The sequence below is a fragment of the Tauraco erythrolophus genome, chromosome 1, assembly GCF_009769465.1.
Source record: "Tauraco erythrolophus isolate bTauEry1 chromosome 1, bTauEry1.pri, whole genome shotgun sequence".
NCBI classification, from domain to species: domain Eukaryota; kingdom Metazoa; phylum Chordata; class Aves; order Musophagiformes; family Musophagidae; genus Tauraco; species Tauraco erythrolophus.
In genome coordinates, this window is record NC_141465.1 from 122,029,734 (window position 1) to 122,045,223 (window position 15,490).

The 15,490-nt window shown below is 39.7% G+C and overlaps 1 protein-coding gene across 1 annotated transcript in view; it reads left to right on the forward strand.

Moving 5' to 3' along the window:
• Positions 1 to 304: 304 nt before the first annotated feature.
• Positions 305 to 15,490, forward strand: part of PGR (progesterone receptor) — a 35,521-nt gene continuing 20,335 nt past the window's right edge. The window contains exons 1-3 of the mRNA XM_086613874.1: positions 305 to 1,524; positions 2,770 to 2,921; positions 14,216 to 14,332. Of these exons, the coding sequence (XP_086470000.1) occupies positions 305 to 1,524; positions 2,770 to 2,921; positions 14,216 to 14,332 (1,489 nt within the window). The remainder of the gene's footprint in view (positions 1,525 to 2,769; positions 2,922 to 14,215; positions 14,333 to 15,490) is intronic.

A 15,490-nucleotide genomic window follows, 5' to 3' on the forward strand; every position in this document is an offset into this window, starting at 1 on the left:
GAACCTGGCGGGGACCCCGCTCTCCCGCCCGCCGCTCCTCCGCCTCCCGCACACGCTCCGATCGTTTCCCCGCTCTAGGCTGCACCGCCCCCGGCCGCCCTTCACCCTCCTCCCGCCGGCGGGGGCCGGGGCTGAGCCGTTCCCCCCCGCCCCGGAAAGCAGCGCCATGTGAGCGGGACCCGCGCCGCCACCTCAGCGGGCACGTCCAGGATGTGAGGAGCCGCCCGGCCGCCTGTCACCTGCCGCCGCCCGGCCGCCCCCCGGGTCGGAGACTCACCGGCGTCCAGCCCTGCCCCGGGCCAGCATGACCGAGGTGAAGGCCAAGGAGCCCCGAGTGCCTCCGCCTGCCAGAGACGGGGCGGTCCTGCTGCAGGGCCAGCCCGGTCGAGACCCCTTCCGCAGGGAAGTGGAGGCCATCGACATCTCCCTGGAGGGGCTGCTGTACCCCAAGAGCAGCGACGAGGAGGAGGACGAGGAGGAGGAGGAGGAGGAGGGGGAAGAGCCGCGGCAGCACCAGCTGCCGGGGGAAGAGGAGGAGGACCGGGACGCCCTCTCCTACCGGCCGGGCAGCGACTCCCTCTCGGACAAGGACTCCCTGGACACCGTCCTGGACACCTTCCTGGCGCCCGCGGCTCATGCCAGCGCCGCCGTGGCCGCGGCGCCCTGGTCCTTCTTCGGGGCGGAGGCCGCGGAGGCGCCCGACGCCCCGATGAGCCGCGGCCCCTCGCAGAAGGCGGCCGAACCCGTCCCGCTGCCGCCCGGCCCCCCGCAGCCCCCGCCGCGGCCCGCCCCGCTGTGGCCAGCCGGCGACGCCCTGACCGCCGCCGCCAAACCGCGGCCGGCGGGGGCGGCGAGCGGTGCGGAGGGTCCCGCCGCGGCACCCAAAGGCGAGGCCCCCGGGTTGGCGGCGCTGCCCGGCGGGGAGCGCGGCTTCGCCGGCGGCGGGGCCCGGCCGGAGGCGGCGGCGGAGCCGGGGCAGGAATACCTGCACGTGCCGCTGCTGCCGCTCAACTCCGCGTACCTGGCCTCGCGCACGCGGCAGCTGCTGGACGGGGCGGAGTACGACGGCGGCGGCGGCGGCGCGGGGCCGCGCTCCTCGCCCCCCGGCCCGGAGCTGGCGGGCTACGTCTACCCGCCGGCGGAGACCAAGGAGGGGCACTTCGCTTACGGCGACTTCCAGCCCGCTCTGAAGATCAAGGAGGAGGGTCTCGGCCTCCCCACCCCTTACCCGGGCGGCAGGGCCACCCCCGCGGCGGGCTGCGCCGACTACCCGCAGCCCCCGCGGGCCGGGCAGGAGCCCTCGCTGGAGTGCGTCCTCTACAAGACGGAACCCGCCCTGCTGGCCGGCGCCTACGGGCCGGCGGCGGCGGCGGCGCCGCCAGACAGCCTGCCCTCCACCTCGGCTGCGCCGCCGGGCCTCTACCCGCCCTTGGGTCTCAACGGGCACCAGCCCCTGGGCTTCCCCGCGGCGGTGCTGAAGGAAGGCTTGCCGCAGCTGTGCCCGCCCTACCTCGGCTACGTCCGGTAAGGCAGAGCGGCGGGAGGCGGCGGGTGCTTCGGCGCGGGCGCGCTCGCTGCGGGGGTGGCCCGAGGGGTCGCGCCGCGCTTTCTGCTCGGGAAGGGCGGCCGCTCCGCGGGGCGCTTGGAGGGCGCCCAGAGAAAGACGGGCGGCGTTTGGCTCGGCGAAGCCTCGTGTGAGTTGTTAGACAGCAGCCGCAGCCACGTGTCCATTTTCGGTGCCGTCCGTGCGCGGCGGGGCGGTCCGGGTGTGTGCGGGGCCCGCACGGCGCTGGCTCTGCCCCCGGCACCGCTCGGGTCCGCTCGGCTCCGTGGCGCGCGGGAGAAGCTCCGTTGGTACCGCTCTGATGTCAGAGCTGATGTCTGACCGGCTCCGGACGGGGGAGCAGAGTGTTCTCCAGACTGTCCTCACTGGCAGCCAGACAATATTCGTAAATACCCAAATATTGTCCAAAATATTATCCCCGAGTGGGAAAAAGGCCCAGTTAATTTCACACGACAAAGAGAACTGAAAGCCTTGTATATGGATTTGTTGGAATGAAGTGTTTTACTGTGATGCCGAGATGTTGTGCATTACCCAGAAATGCGTGCAAAAACACGCGTATACAGTGCTTCGGTTTCAACGGAAATCCTTGATTTTTGTAAGCCTAACGATTAGGTAGGTTAGTCTGTTTCTCTTGTTGGAGGCAAGTTCGGAAGCACTTTCCAGTTTCCTCAATGTTCCAATCCTAGTTGTTGATGAGAATGCTGCAGCTGAGTGGGAAGCGACAAATATTAAAGATTTTTCTAGCCGAGATGAAACTTAGTGTGAAACTTTCCCGTCCGAAAGGGGCTTTTGAAATTCAATTGACTTCACTTTGATTCTGTCTCTGTAAATTCTATGCGCAGGAAAAAAAAGAGTATCAGTCAGCGTGACTTTACTCAAAAGAGCTGTTGGTCTGAGGAAGATGAGCATTTTAACGAAGAGTTCCTAGATTGTATCTTTTTCAGCCAAAACGGATTAAAATACTACTGTGCGTTTTGCCCCCTACTTCTCTGTTTAATGGCTGGGCAGACGTTACAAACGTGCCTTTTACCCTCGGAGAGACAAGCCCTTAAGCAGAGAGGCTGTCCTACTTTATATTTTCCTTATCTTTCTGCAGCTCGATTACAAATTTAAATTTTTTAGCATAAACCAAATTAATACAGGTAAGTAGTCAATTGTTGCAAAACTGGGTATTTCATTTCTCTCCATCTTTTTTTCTTTTGAAGGCCAGATGCAGAAACCAGCCAAAGTTCTCAATATGGTTTTGAGTCGCTACCCCAGAAGATTTGTCTCATCTGCGGTGATGAGGCTTCTGGTTGCCACTATGGAGTACTTACCTGTGGAAGTTGTAAAGTCTTCTTTAAAAGGGCAATGGAAGGTAGTATATGATGCCATTGTTCCTAATTATGTGAAATATATCTTTTTAGGCACTGCTAAGGACATACCTTTTATTTATTGCTGATGTTTAAAAATGTTACCACTGTAGTAATGCCTTTTGTTTTGGCAACTCTGTTTAAATATTACAGTGAATACTAACTAAATTCTTTCTTAGTTGATTTTGCTAGTATTTTTTGTTCTACTTTCAATATTTACTATTTATTATTTATCAGTTAGTCTTGACGAGTAAGTAGTTTCATGACAATTCTGTCTATTACACAATGTGTTTTAAGAAGTGTAAATGGTATTCAAAGAAAGATTTCATGAGTATGAACTAATGATATGCAGATAAGAATTTATTTTGGCTTCATTTTGTTTTCGAAGTCGTGGAATGTTTTATTGCTTGCAAGATGCAGAATTTGGCTTCCTGAGATTTATGGAAATATTTCAAGTTTCACTGAACTATTTCAGGTCATAATAATAATAAATGAATTTGACTTTTGTTCCAAATACTCACTAAATTACAAAGTGAAGCTGCAGGTTTAATAAATCAGTAGCAATCCCTATGTTTATTTTTTCTTTTTAGATTATATTATATGCCTTGTCCATAAACACCCACTGGGCCTTTCAATATGAGCACAAGAGCAGCTTCCTTTATATATAGTTCAACTGATGAAGAGGCGAAACAAATCCTTCTACGTTTTATGTTTTGTCTTTTTTTCTGATTTTTATCTGATCCTGTCAGGATATTCAAATTTCTGCTCCATATACTTAAAAAAAAATTATTTTTACCATATATAAGATTCCTTAAAATAAAGAATTACATCATGTATTTTCTTGTAATACATAGTTTATTCAACTTTATAGAGTTTATTGCTCTTCAGAGTGAGAAGGGAAATACTGGAAAATTAAAAGCTTAGGAAAATAATGTAGTTGTTTCAGTGTGCTGTTACTTTCCACTCTCAGTGTATGCTGTTGTTCTTCCTTGAATATAGTAGGTACTTGCCAAGTGATAACACTGGACTAGGTGGGCTGAATGAAGTTTTGAGCTAGTGCCTCGTTTTTTCTAATGTATTTAATGACATTCATGAGAAAGCCATTAGAAACATGTGTTACGTTGCAAAGAAAAAGTCACTTAAAAGAAATCCATTTAAGAGTCAGTGACTGTATTAACTGGTCTCTTGGTTTGGCTTCACTTTTTTTACTTTGGTTATTGTGGCACATTGGCCATATACTTTTTTAAAAGACAGGGAGCTGAATTTTTAAGAATGAGTGTAGTGCAATTTATGAGTGCCATATTTTAAAATAACTTTTATTATTCACTTTTCACCTGTATGGTAATACTGTTATTTTTTATTTGAATTTGATTCCATCACTTGAAATTAATCTCTCTCTTAAACTAATATCCCGTTGTGTTTGTGCAGTAGATGAACCTACTCAAAAGCATATCCTACTGCTGTTCAGCATAGATATTTTAATGCTAAATGTTAAGAAGGCATATAAATTGGTAGTAGGAATATCTCAAGGATGTTTTCACTGATTATTTAATCAAAGTCTGTATTTGCAGAATCTTAGCAGATTAAAAATATAGACATATAGAGAAATAAGAGGTCAACACAATTACACAAACAAAATGCAATGCTTGTGTTTTACATAGCAACTTCATACTTTCCATTTTTAAATGATTCCAAAGACTGAGAGTTTGATGAGGAAGCGTGTTTGGGTTTTTCAGCAAGAATATTGAAAGAATGGACAACTGCCTCAGACTACCTGGCTATAATAAGAAAAAATACAGGTTAATGAGTCTTACAGTGAAGAATGACAGGCATGAGCAGTGTGGGCATGAGCAAGATGGACAAATTCAATTACCTGTTTTTGTGTAGAATGTGCAAGTTTATAGAGAGTTCCTCAAAGAGATGGAATTCTTTTTCTAATAGAAGCATCGGATATGATTACTAGCATTGAAATAATCCCTCTTACGGATAGATACTTGATTTCATTTAGACTCAAAGTACTTTTCTGTTTCTTATCAGAAGTAAAGGTGACAAATTACTCCTCTGTAAAAAGAAGCAGAATATTTTTATTGTAAATGTAATTAAAAGTAGTGTTTAAAAATTTACAGTGGCAATTGAATAAATTTGAGACATTTTTCTTATATAAAATGTCCCCCTGTCCATCACTTCTTTGACAGGAAATTTGCCTTTGTAAATTTTTAGTACTACTACAGACCTGCGTTGTTTTTTTTTTTCTTAATAATAATTCACGCAAATAAGGTATTAAACTTTGTGAGTGAGAATTCATGATCAAAACTCCACTTTTCATATACTTTCCATACATACTGATCACTATGAAAAATTAAAACATGACTGGAAATAGCTGGCTTTTGCTACTTCTTGGATTTTCTATATTTCAAGATCTTTTTCATATGTTATGAGGTTTTCAAGTGTGTAGATAACAAGGGCAGTGGCATTAAATTTGTTGGAAAATGTCTATTTTCTATTTTAATTATTTCTGTAATCTCAGATATGTTGGCTGGTTCAAATCTAACAGCCTATGTAATTTTTTTCACAGAAATTGCCCTATTCATTCACGATTTATTTTACTCTCCCCTATTGTGTGGAAAATACTGTATTAGTTAAATGCTTCCTTTGGGATAAAATGGACCGTTACATTATCCAGAAAACTCCATTTTTCATCTTTAATCTTTTTGAAATAAAACCAGAGCTTGTTTAAAATACTCAGACTGAAGAATCATTTAAAATTGTATGGGTGAACCTAGAAATGTTTCTACAGTAAGTGCAATTTAATCATACATTTGAATATAACTAACAGATACACAGAGTTTAACGGGGGGTCAGAACTGTGTGAGGATCGCTGAGATGAAAGTTTAGATTTAGAACTAAATTATTTTAGAATGTTCATTGGCAATGAATTTTAAATATATATGATTTGGTAGATATTTTTTGTCTTTTGGATTCTTGGCTCTGCATATGTGCTTATATATGTAAAGAAAACGATGGTGTTAATGCAAGAAGCATATTTTACTATAAGCAGAATCCTGAAGTAGGTTAGCCAAAAATCCAGATCCTTTTTTGGGAGAAGTCTAGTATTGCAGATGCAAAAAAAGTTAGTGCTGGAGGTAGGGAAGAGAAAATGTAGCTAAGGGACAAAAAACCTGATTTTTCTTTTTTAGAAACATTTATTTGCATTTGGAGGTGGTACGTTTTCCGTTTGTCCCTTACAAAGAAAAGATTTACTAGTTCATTGTTTTGCTTATTGAACAAACAAATTACAAGACTTTTAAAAACTGCTTTAAAAAGCTCCTGTGGGTATAATGAAAATAACAAAAGTTACTGTAACTTATATTCCATTAAGAAGTTTGTAAAGACAAAATTGGATTCAGTATGCTATGGGGTAGAGCCGTTCCCGTCAGTGACCTTGGAGTGACAGGCAATCAAAACAGTTTGGAGTTACCAATCAAAACAGAACTTCAGAAATAATGTTTAAAATGCTTTCAGATATGTAGAATTACTATATTTGCAAAATAATTTGCTGTGGATGATAAGGCATTTTTTACATGCTACCGATCTATCTGGTTCATGGTAGCAAACATTAGGTATAATATTTCTCACGAGGCTTTAGGAGAATGAAGATTAAGAAATGAACCCTTGCTTTTTCAGCACTAAATTGCCAAACGGTCATTAATGATGTCATATAAAGATACCTTCATATAAAACCGTGTGGGGCAACCACGATCACAGTGCCTGTGTAACACCATGGTAAAATTTCTGTCCTGAACAGGAACCCAGTGTGGAGTTTAGGGATTCTGGAGTTCGACCGTTGCTCACACGTGGTGGCCTGCATTCGTGCGCTTTTGTTGAAAGCATCGTCTTTTCAGTAGTTTTATTAATGAAAAATTAAAACCACCTAAATCCTGGAAAAAATGTCAAGTGCTGTGTTTCCTATATGAAGTCCCACCTCTAATTTCTGTTCTATATTTATATAGAGCATTTGCCTTTCTTTGCTCTTTGTTTTTATTATTGACCTCTAATGAAAAGTAGTTGCCCAAACCTGAAGAGTTTGAGGCCAACATAAATACATGATACTACAGCAGATGGGTCAGAAACTAACTATTGGTTTGTGTAAATACCTGAAACCCCATTACTAAATTGATCTAATGATTATATAGTGGGTTTGTCTAGTTTCATTATGTGCTTCAAGCTCAGAGTAACAGTGCTGTACAGTTAAAAGCATAAGGGAACAAGCTCAACCGTATGTAGCAGCTAACGCTTCACTGACAAAGGGGGAACTTTTCTGCTCTCTGAGACCAGAATTGGGCAAACTCGATCTGACAGAAAGTAGGATTTCCACAAGAGTTTTCACTGTCTGTATGTGGAGAGGTACTCATGGAGGAAAGAGGAGGAATTAAAGATGAGCTACATCTGCACAGTAAGAAGGCTGAGCATGACTTCATCCAAGCATTCTGATAAAGTTTATCTGACTTGTGTTACGTACAGGCAGTGTTGTGATGGCAGTGTGATTCACTATGTAAGCAGTGAAATAGTATGCATAAGGATAATTCCTGGACTAGAGTTACGCTTTTCAGTAGCTTAAGAATGTAAAATGGCATAGTATACCAAATATTTAAAAAATGCCAACTGCTAGTAGACAATCCTTTTTGGAAACAGGGTGAAATGCAATACTATAGAGACCCTTGATGAAGCAGATGTAAAAAGTTCCTTTTTCTCTTAACTCTGCAGGGATTTCCAATTTTTAATCCAACTTTCCAAGCGGCATCTTAGGATCAGAATTTGGTACAGCGTGTACTGTAAACCCGTTAGGGATGAAAATTTCATGAAGTAACAAACATACAAAGCATAAATATGGCAAGATGAGAGATGAAAATGCTTTTCACTTAATATAACGTTTAATATTATTAAAGCTCTTTTATTTTGCACATGACCAAAATGTGTTAATGTACAGTAAGCTAAGTGATTTCCAAATTCAAATGTACAAAGTTACTTCACTGAGGGTCTTAAAATTCAAGTGGGAAGTGTCACTTTTGTGAGAATAAAGAATTTGCATCATGAAAAGGGAAAGAAGAAAATTGATATCGATACATAATTGTATATCTTCATCATACTTCTGACTTCAAAAGTGTTTGTTATTTAGCCATTTGAAAGACATTAATTTGATGAATTGATTGGTATGGGGCACAACAACTGAGTGAGCTGCATTTGTTCTGGTACTTTGGCTGTTGTGCTAGTGCTGGGCTTCGTGCTGCTCTCACTGTGACTCATCACTGGTTTCCTGATAGACATGGCTTAGAACATAGTCAGCTGCAGAAATGTGAATTACTAAAATTTTTGTCTTTATGTAGTATTTTAGAAGCAGTATTGAATATGACGTTAAACATCTTGTAAGATGGAATAGAAACTATTTCAGGTAGTGTAAAACTGCATGCTTTAAAGAGCACCAGCAACTGACTGCATAGTGTCCCTGGATAGGCCACTGTTCTAACTTTAGAGGTGCACAATGTGAGTAACCTGAGCTGAATGGAAAGAAACTGGAACTTCTAGGAAGTCATTCACTGACTTATTTTAGGTATCTATGTGGGGTGAAAATAACAGTACTCCAACAGTAACTGTTTCTAAGCACTGATTATGAAGGAGTGTCAGGTGAGGATGTACACTGTCTGCATTTGGTGAAATGAATCCTACCCATATCACCAAAGTAGCTAATACATTTATGTAGTCTATAAAAGAAATATAATACATTTATAAAATACTTATTTCTTATTATTTATTTTGAAGTATTGCATAAAAGTTATCATATAAATATATTAAAATAACATAAATAATGCTTATTGTAAGTATTAAAATACTTCTAAATTATATAACATAATCATATGGTATTTATAGTCAGACTTATCTGCTAAAAATAGTTTTAGATTTGATGTTGTCAATCTCCTGAAGCTGTGTATCTGTTCCAGAGAACTGATGGTGTACTAGTAAAAGGTGGTTCTTTAGAAACTACTGAATGAAAAGATTGAACATATGGTCATTTGTGTGTTACAGCCTGCCATTATGTGTAGTGATTTATGGCTGCAATTCGGAGGTTTCCTGGTTATAGCTGGTCAGAACTCCTGCATTTTCACAAGTGGCTGTTGCTTAATATCAGTTAACATCTGAGCACATTTCAACAACCTGGAAGCTTTTGCAGTTAAAGTGTAGAAAAAGTTACATGCAGGCATTGAGATCCAGGAGAATATTACCCTATTCTTGTCCAATTGTTATGATATCATCTTCCCATATTCTGAAAGACAATATTTTATGTGGGATTTGTTGCACCAAGCTGTAGGCATTTACAATGTGGACATCCGTATTTTGGCCAATTAATTTAAACGTGCAGTAGGTTATTAAAGCACCAAAATTTAGACATCTACTCAAGATAAATTGCATCCTGAAGTGCCTGTTTTGTCCCAAGAAGGGAGTGTATGCTGCTCGTTTTGCTGGCTGGCTGCACTTTAGAATCTAGTTAGTGAAGTGAATCCTCTCTTTATGTTTTTTTAGCAGTTTGTGGTCTGTTGGGTATTTTGATCAACAGACAGCAATATCTTTTTTTTGCAAGGTAAACACCACAACACCACACAACTTGGTGTCATCTGCAGACTTGCTGAGGGTGCACTCGATCCCACTGTCCATGTCTCCAACAAAGATGTTACATAGCACTGGTCCCAGTACCGACCCCTGAGGAACACCACTCGTCACAGGCCTCGATGTGGACATTGAACCGTTGACCACAACTCTTTGAGTGCAACCATTCAGCCAATTCCTTATCCACCGAGTGGCCCATCCATCAAAACCACGTCCTTCCAGTTTAGAGACAAGGATGTCGTGTCGGACAGTATCAAATGCTTTGGATAAGTCCAGGTAGACGATGTCAGTTGCTCTTCCCCTATCCACCAATGCTGTAACCTCATCATAGAAGGCCACCAAATTAGTCAGGCAGGATTTGCCCTTAGTGAAGCCATGTTGGCTGTCACCAATACAGATTAATCCTCACATACAGATTAATCCTTACCCTAGTGTATTGTCTTAGCTTCCAGAAGTCAAAGTTTTACTCAAAAACTACAGGTGCAGCATTTTCTTTAGTATAGGTATACAGGTGAACCTTTTTCCGTTTTGTTTAATTTGAAACCATGTTTATTATCAGCTTCCATGAGAACCACTGACAAGGAGTTCAAAATTTAGTTACGAAAGTATTTCGTTGTGTTTTGAAACTTATTTAGTCGGTACTTTTGAAAAAAAATTGTAAGAGGTAAAGCAAAGAACAGTCCTCCAGTGATGGGGATAGGATGATTTCATAAGAAAGCATTGTCAGTTGAGAGTGATACAGGGAGGCAGAATCACATATGGGAGAGAGAAAAAAGATTTGAAAAAGTACTGAGAGTTTGCAAACAAGTCCTTTGCTTTTCTGTAGGATGGCAGCAGTTCAGCACAGATGCACTTACACAAATAAGTGATTGCTTGCATCTGATTCCTGTGGTGCAGATAAAGCCTTATGTTTTCCATATTTTGCACATCTGCAAAATCTCTGCAGCTCGTTAGTTTACTCAAGTGATTTTAAGTGACTTGCAGCATGTCTGAGCTAAGTTAATACTGCGGTTTTTAAAGACACTGTGCATGCTATTTTCAGCAGTATTCGGATTAAAATTTCTCAGTGCTGGAGTATGATCTGTGCAGCTTTACTGGTAGCAAAACCTGCAGTCGTATTTGTATGTGAAGACCACTGGCGTTTTGACCACTTTCTGATATAAACCTGCCAGTATAGCAATAGTCATTATAGCACTTAAAATTGTATTTGCCTATTTGCATTAGGACTTCCACCTTTGCTAACTGAAATGGACTTTGATGGAGATTGAGAAAAATACTGTCCTACAAGAATCTGGGCATATGAGTAACAGAAGAAATTGTTTCTGAAATTTCTCCATATTCTCAGTCAAATATAGGTCACAAGCTGATATGTTGATGTGTTGAGAGTGAGCTACAATGTGCACTTTCCAAAAGAGATGAAAATTAAATATGTGTAGGAAACTCAACATTGGATGAAGACTTCTGAGAAAGCAGCAGTTGCCAGAAATTTACCAGTTTCATATTTTTGTAAGAAATACAAATATCAGTCTTTTCTTTCTGACCTGCACTCTAGGGATTAGACTGCTGTCCTTTTTTTTCTGTTTTTTTTTTCCTGGTTATAATGACAGTAGTCATATAAAAGATACTGAATGACAAGCTACCAGCTGAACAGGAATTTCATCTTGATAGAGGTCTTTGAATACTTCATTAGTACCTGCATTTAATATAACTGCAATGCTCACATATTGAAGCCAATCAGTTGAAATATAGATGATCGTAAAGACTGAAACACAGCAAATGTATTTTCAAATAAATGTTTTAGCAACCCATGAAAACATTCCAAAGAGCTTTATCTAACTGTAATTTTGAAATCAACCAAATATCTGGCATATTTTCCATTTCTTACACAATCTGCCCTTCATATCTCTGCACAATGGTAGAAACAGTTTCAGATGAGAACATTGACTCAGATTTATCTGTAGATGTGAGATCCAATCAGATAATGGAGATAATAAAGAATCCCTGACAGATAAGACTATGAAAAAAACTATATAATTGAACCTTATGTGTTTTCCAAATAAGTTGCAACTGAATCGGAATGAATAGAGTACACTTTGGGACAGGAGGTGTTAGGGAAAGATTGGATAGAGGAGAGCAAAGTGGAAAACTCACAGGAAGGTGTAAATCAAGCTTAGGGTATGGCTGTGGCTTTATTATGGTCTTGAAAGTATGGAAGTGGTTGACAGTAAGGATCAAGAAGTGCCTGATATTAATAATAATCACCATAATCTCATGGGAGGGTGGGTTTCGCAGGGTTTGTCTTTTTCTTACTTCTTTTTTTTTTTTATGCTAGTATCATGGAGGCTTTATGGCAGAAATAAACTAGGTGAAGAGATAATAAAGATTAGGTCATTGGTCATTATTTGTAAATACAATTTATGAAATAAATAGTATTTATGAAATAATCTTTTTGAAGATCAAAGCAAGTTCTTAACTGTGCCTAAATTCCAATAACAGACTTCATTTCTTACATGGTATGCGCTGGACAGAGAGATTATTCAGTTCTGTGTAATCTTAAACTGTAGAACATATGAACATCAAGGAGTAGTTTTCATAATTGTGATTAATTTAAAATTTATTTTGCAAATGTGAAAAATTTTGTTCAATCTAGCATTTGTGATAAGCAGTTTGTGAGTTGTTATGTAATGATGAAGTAGTTCATGCATTTTCAATTGAAGTGGAAGCTGATCTACTGGTAACCTGTAAGTTATGAAGAGTTTTTTAAGAGCTGTAGCTAAACTTAAATGTGTAACTCTCAATTTAAAATTCTACAATGTATTGCACCCTTGATTTGTAATGCTTCATCTTAGATGCTTAATACTTAAACACTATTATATAAATAATACAGGCTATTTAAATGAGTATCACTATAAATCAAGCTATTGACTTCTGTTTTTCCGGGCAATTTCTTGTTACAGCAGGAACAGTGTTGCCATTACTGCTTCCACCCAAACTCCTCAGCCTCCTTTAGCAGTTAGAGCACACACTTGAGAACTGTTGAGTACACAAATCACATACTGGTATCAAGAGCGAAAAAAAAGAAAATATTATAAAAATGAATTTCAGGCAATCAGGTTTCTTTCACTAAAACCAAACGAGTTGTTCTTGAAAGTATGGGTAAGAAGTAAATTAATTATCTAAAAAAATGTTAGCATAGAAACAAATACATTGTTTCACATGGTTTAGCACTATCTCTTTTCTTTTGTTAGAATGGAATGTTCTTCTTTCTCTTGCATTTTTATGTGGGGATTCGTTTTCAGTTTGTCTTCTGTGGAGAAGAGTTATTGGTGAACAGTAGCTCATTTTACCATGTGTAGAGAAAGGACAGAAGAGGGTTTTAAAGAAAGTTGAATAACAGCATCTGAGTAGAATAATCATCTCATTTGTGTGCTACTTGTGGCATCAGACGGCTAACTCAGAGTAATACTGATCTAGAAATTAGTGAAAATTTAAAAGATTTGGTATTGATGTCTGTTATATTTGGAAGTCCACATCCACAATGCTCCATGAAGGAAGTATACATGATATTGGTACTTCTATAGTTTGTCCATACTTTTTTAATCTGTTTTGTAGCTTTGAAAATAAATCCTTTTTTTGTTCGTTTGTTTGTTTTCATTCTTTCATGCTAGATACTGCTAAAAAACTGAAAATACAGACATGAATAGAGGATGATGTGCACAAACAGGCAGGGTTTAAAAGTTAAACCTTATAGGGTAAGCCTGGGCTTAATTTGAAAGGATATATGAAAATTAGCTTTGATTTATTCTTACTTACATACTTAGCTTTGTTTACTTATTCAAAATTAAAATCAATCAGAAATTATCAATATTATACTAAAACATAAAAGTACACTTTTTTATTGTCTTCAAGTGAAATTTGGAAGTATCATTGAAGTTTGTGTTGAAAAGAATATCAGGATATCAGCTGAATTTAATTTTTTGCTCTCCTGGAGGCTAATTTCATTAAAATGATTCCATTTTAATACAGTAATGACAGACTCTTCCTAACTGAGTCTTCAGAATTAAACAATAAACTAAGAGCTAACCTAAACCAAGAAGTTACAGCGGTTTTCTATTTGTCCTTTTTGACTGTGTTGTCTGCATCTGTTCTTCTGGTATTTCAGCAGGTCTAGTACAAAACTTCTCCATCAGAGGTGATTTACTCAGCTTGAAGGGCTCTTTTTGCACTGCCCCAACTTCTTCATTCAGTTTTCTGTTGGAAACTCCACATCAATCCAAGCAAAATTTGCTTAAGTTCTTTAAAATCAGGAATGATAAGTTAAAAGGAAAATTAGTCTGTCCTCATGCTTGATTTACTTAAGAAATACTGATAGTACAATAGTTTAAGCAGTTTATACTGTCTGCTAAATATTTTGAAATTTTGTAGATGGAGAGTTTCACTCTTAAACAGGTTAAATAAATTATTATATTTAAAATAATAGCATGTGATTATTTGAAAGTTAGTGTAAAATGAAAGAGTCTTTTAATTGTTCTAGTACACTTTTTTTGAATCCTCTGTTATTTTTAGAACATTTATACACAGAAATAATTTTTTCATGTTAGAAAACATAGTATTAACCTTATTTTTCTCTTGCGTACAGGGCAGCACAATTATTTATGTGCTGGAAGAAATGACTGCATAGTCGATAAAATTCGTAGGAAGAACTGTCCAGCATGTCGCTTGAGGAAGTGCTGTCAAGCTGGTATGGTCCTGGGAGGTGAGCTGCTTTTCAAATCCGAATCAGAAAAATAGGCAGTGGAGAATGCTGCCTTCTATCTGCTTAGTTTAAAAAAACATTACTTTGATACTATGAAGGAAAGAACCACATACAAACGTTAATTTTGGAAGAATTACCTAATCTTTTAAAATGCCTTATAATTTTTCTTTAATGAGTCTGGAAATCCTGACAGAAAACCACCTTTCTGTAGGAATCTCTCTCTGTCCTACTGTGTACCCTAAAACTCATTTTCTTGCAAGGACAAGAATTCTGTGTGCATTTATTAATAATTTTGGACCAGAAAATTTCATCTAGGTAAAAAAAAAAAAGAAGCAAATTGAGATTGACACTAAAATCAGGAACCAGTACTACCCCTTCTCTTTTCTGTTGTGCTCTCCATTATTGCTTCAAGTACATGTCAACAGAATTATATTCTTCTTTTCCACTGAAGAGGGCAGGCAGTGGTTGCACCAACACTACAGACTTTGCATACTAGACACTGGAAATTTCCATCTTTGTATTAGTTCTTGCTGGAACAAATTTGCTTTTTTTATGTAACCTTCATCAAAATTGAGCACTATGCCTTTGAAAACCTACAGGGAGAAAATGGTGTAGGATCAGGTAGCCACATTAGTCACATGGCAAGTTTTGCTGTGCTAACATGCAGGAATGCTGCATATTTTTCCTGTATTTTTTTTTTTCATATTTTGCATGAGAACTTTAGCTATGTAAAGTTTTGAATCAGCACAAAGCTTGAAAATACATGGCTAAGACTATAAGAAAATGGCTAGATAAAGATGATAGAAAGAATAGGTTCTCAAAATGAATTAAAAAAAAGGGACAAAAATCTCATTTCTTTCTAATATAACTTATTTCAGTGCATCAAACATCTCTATCTCTCTCTGCATTTTATGTATTGTTTTTTTATCCCTGAAGGAGGAGCTAGCATTATATACTGTGCATAATTTCATTATATTGCTGATGTGTGTTTATTCATAAGATAAAACGTGTTTTCAGACTGACATTTTGATTGCACAGCTGTATGCTTTCAGCTCCTGTAATATTGTATGGAGTCAGAGTATTCTGCACACATGGCCATTGTGTCATTCTTACATTTTATGCTTTTATGGGTGATATAAATCAGTAGTTCCCAACCAG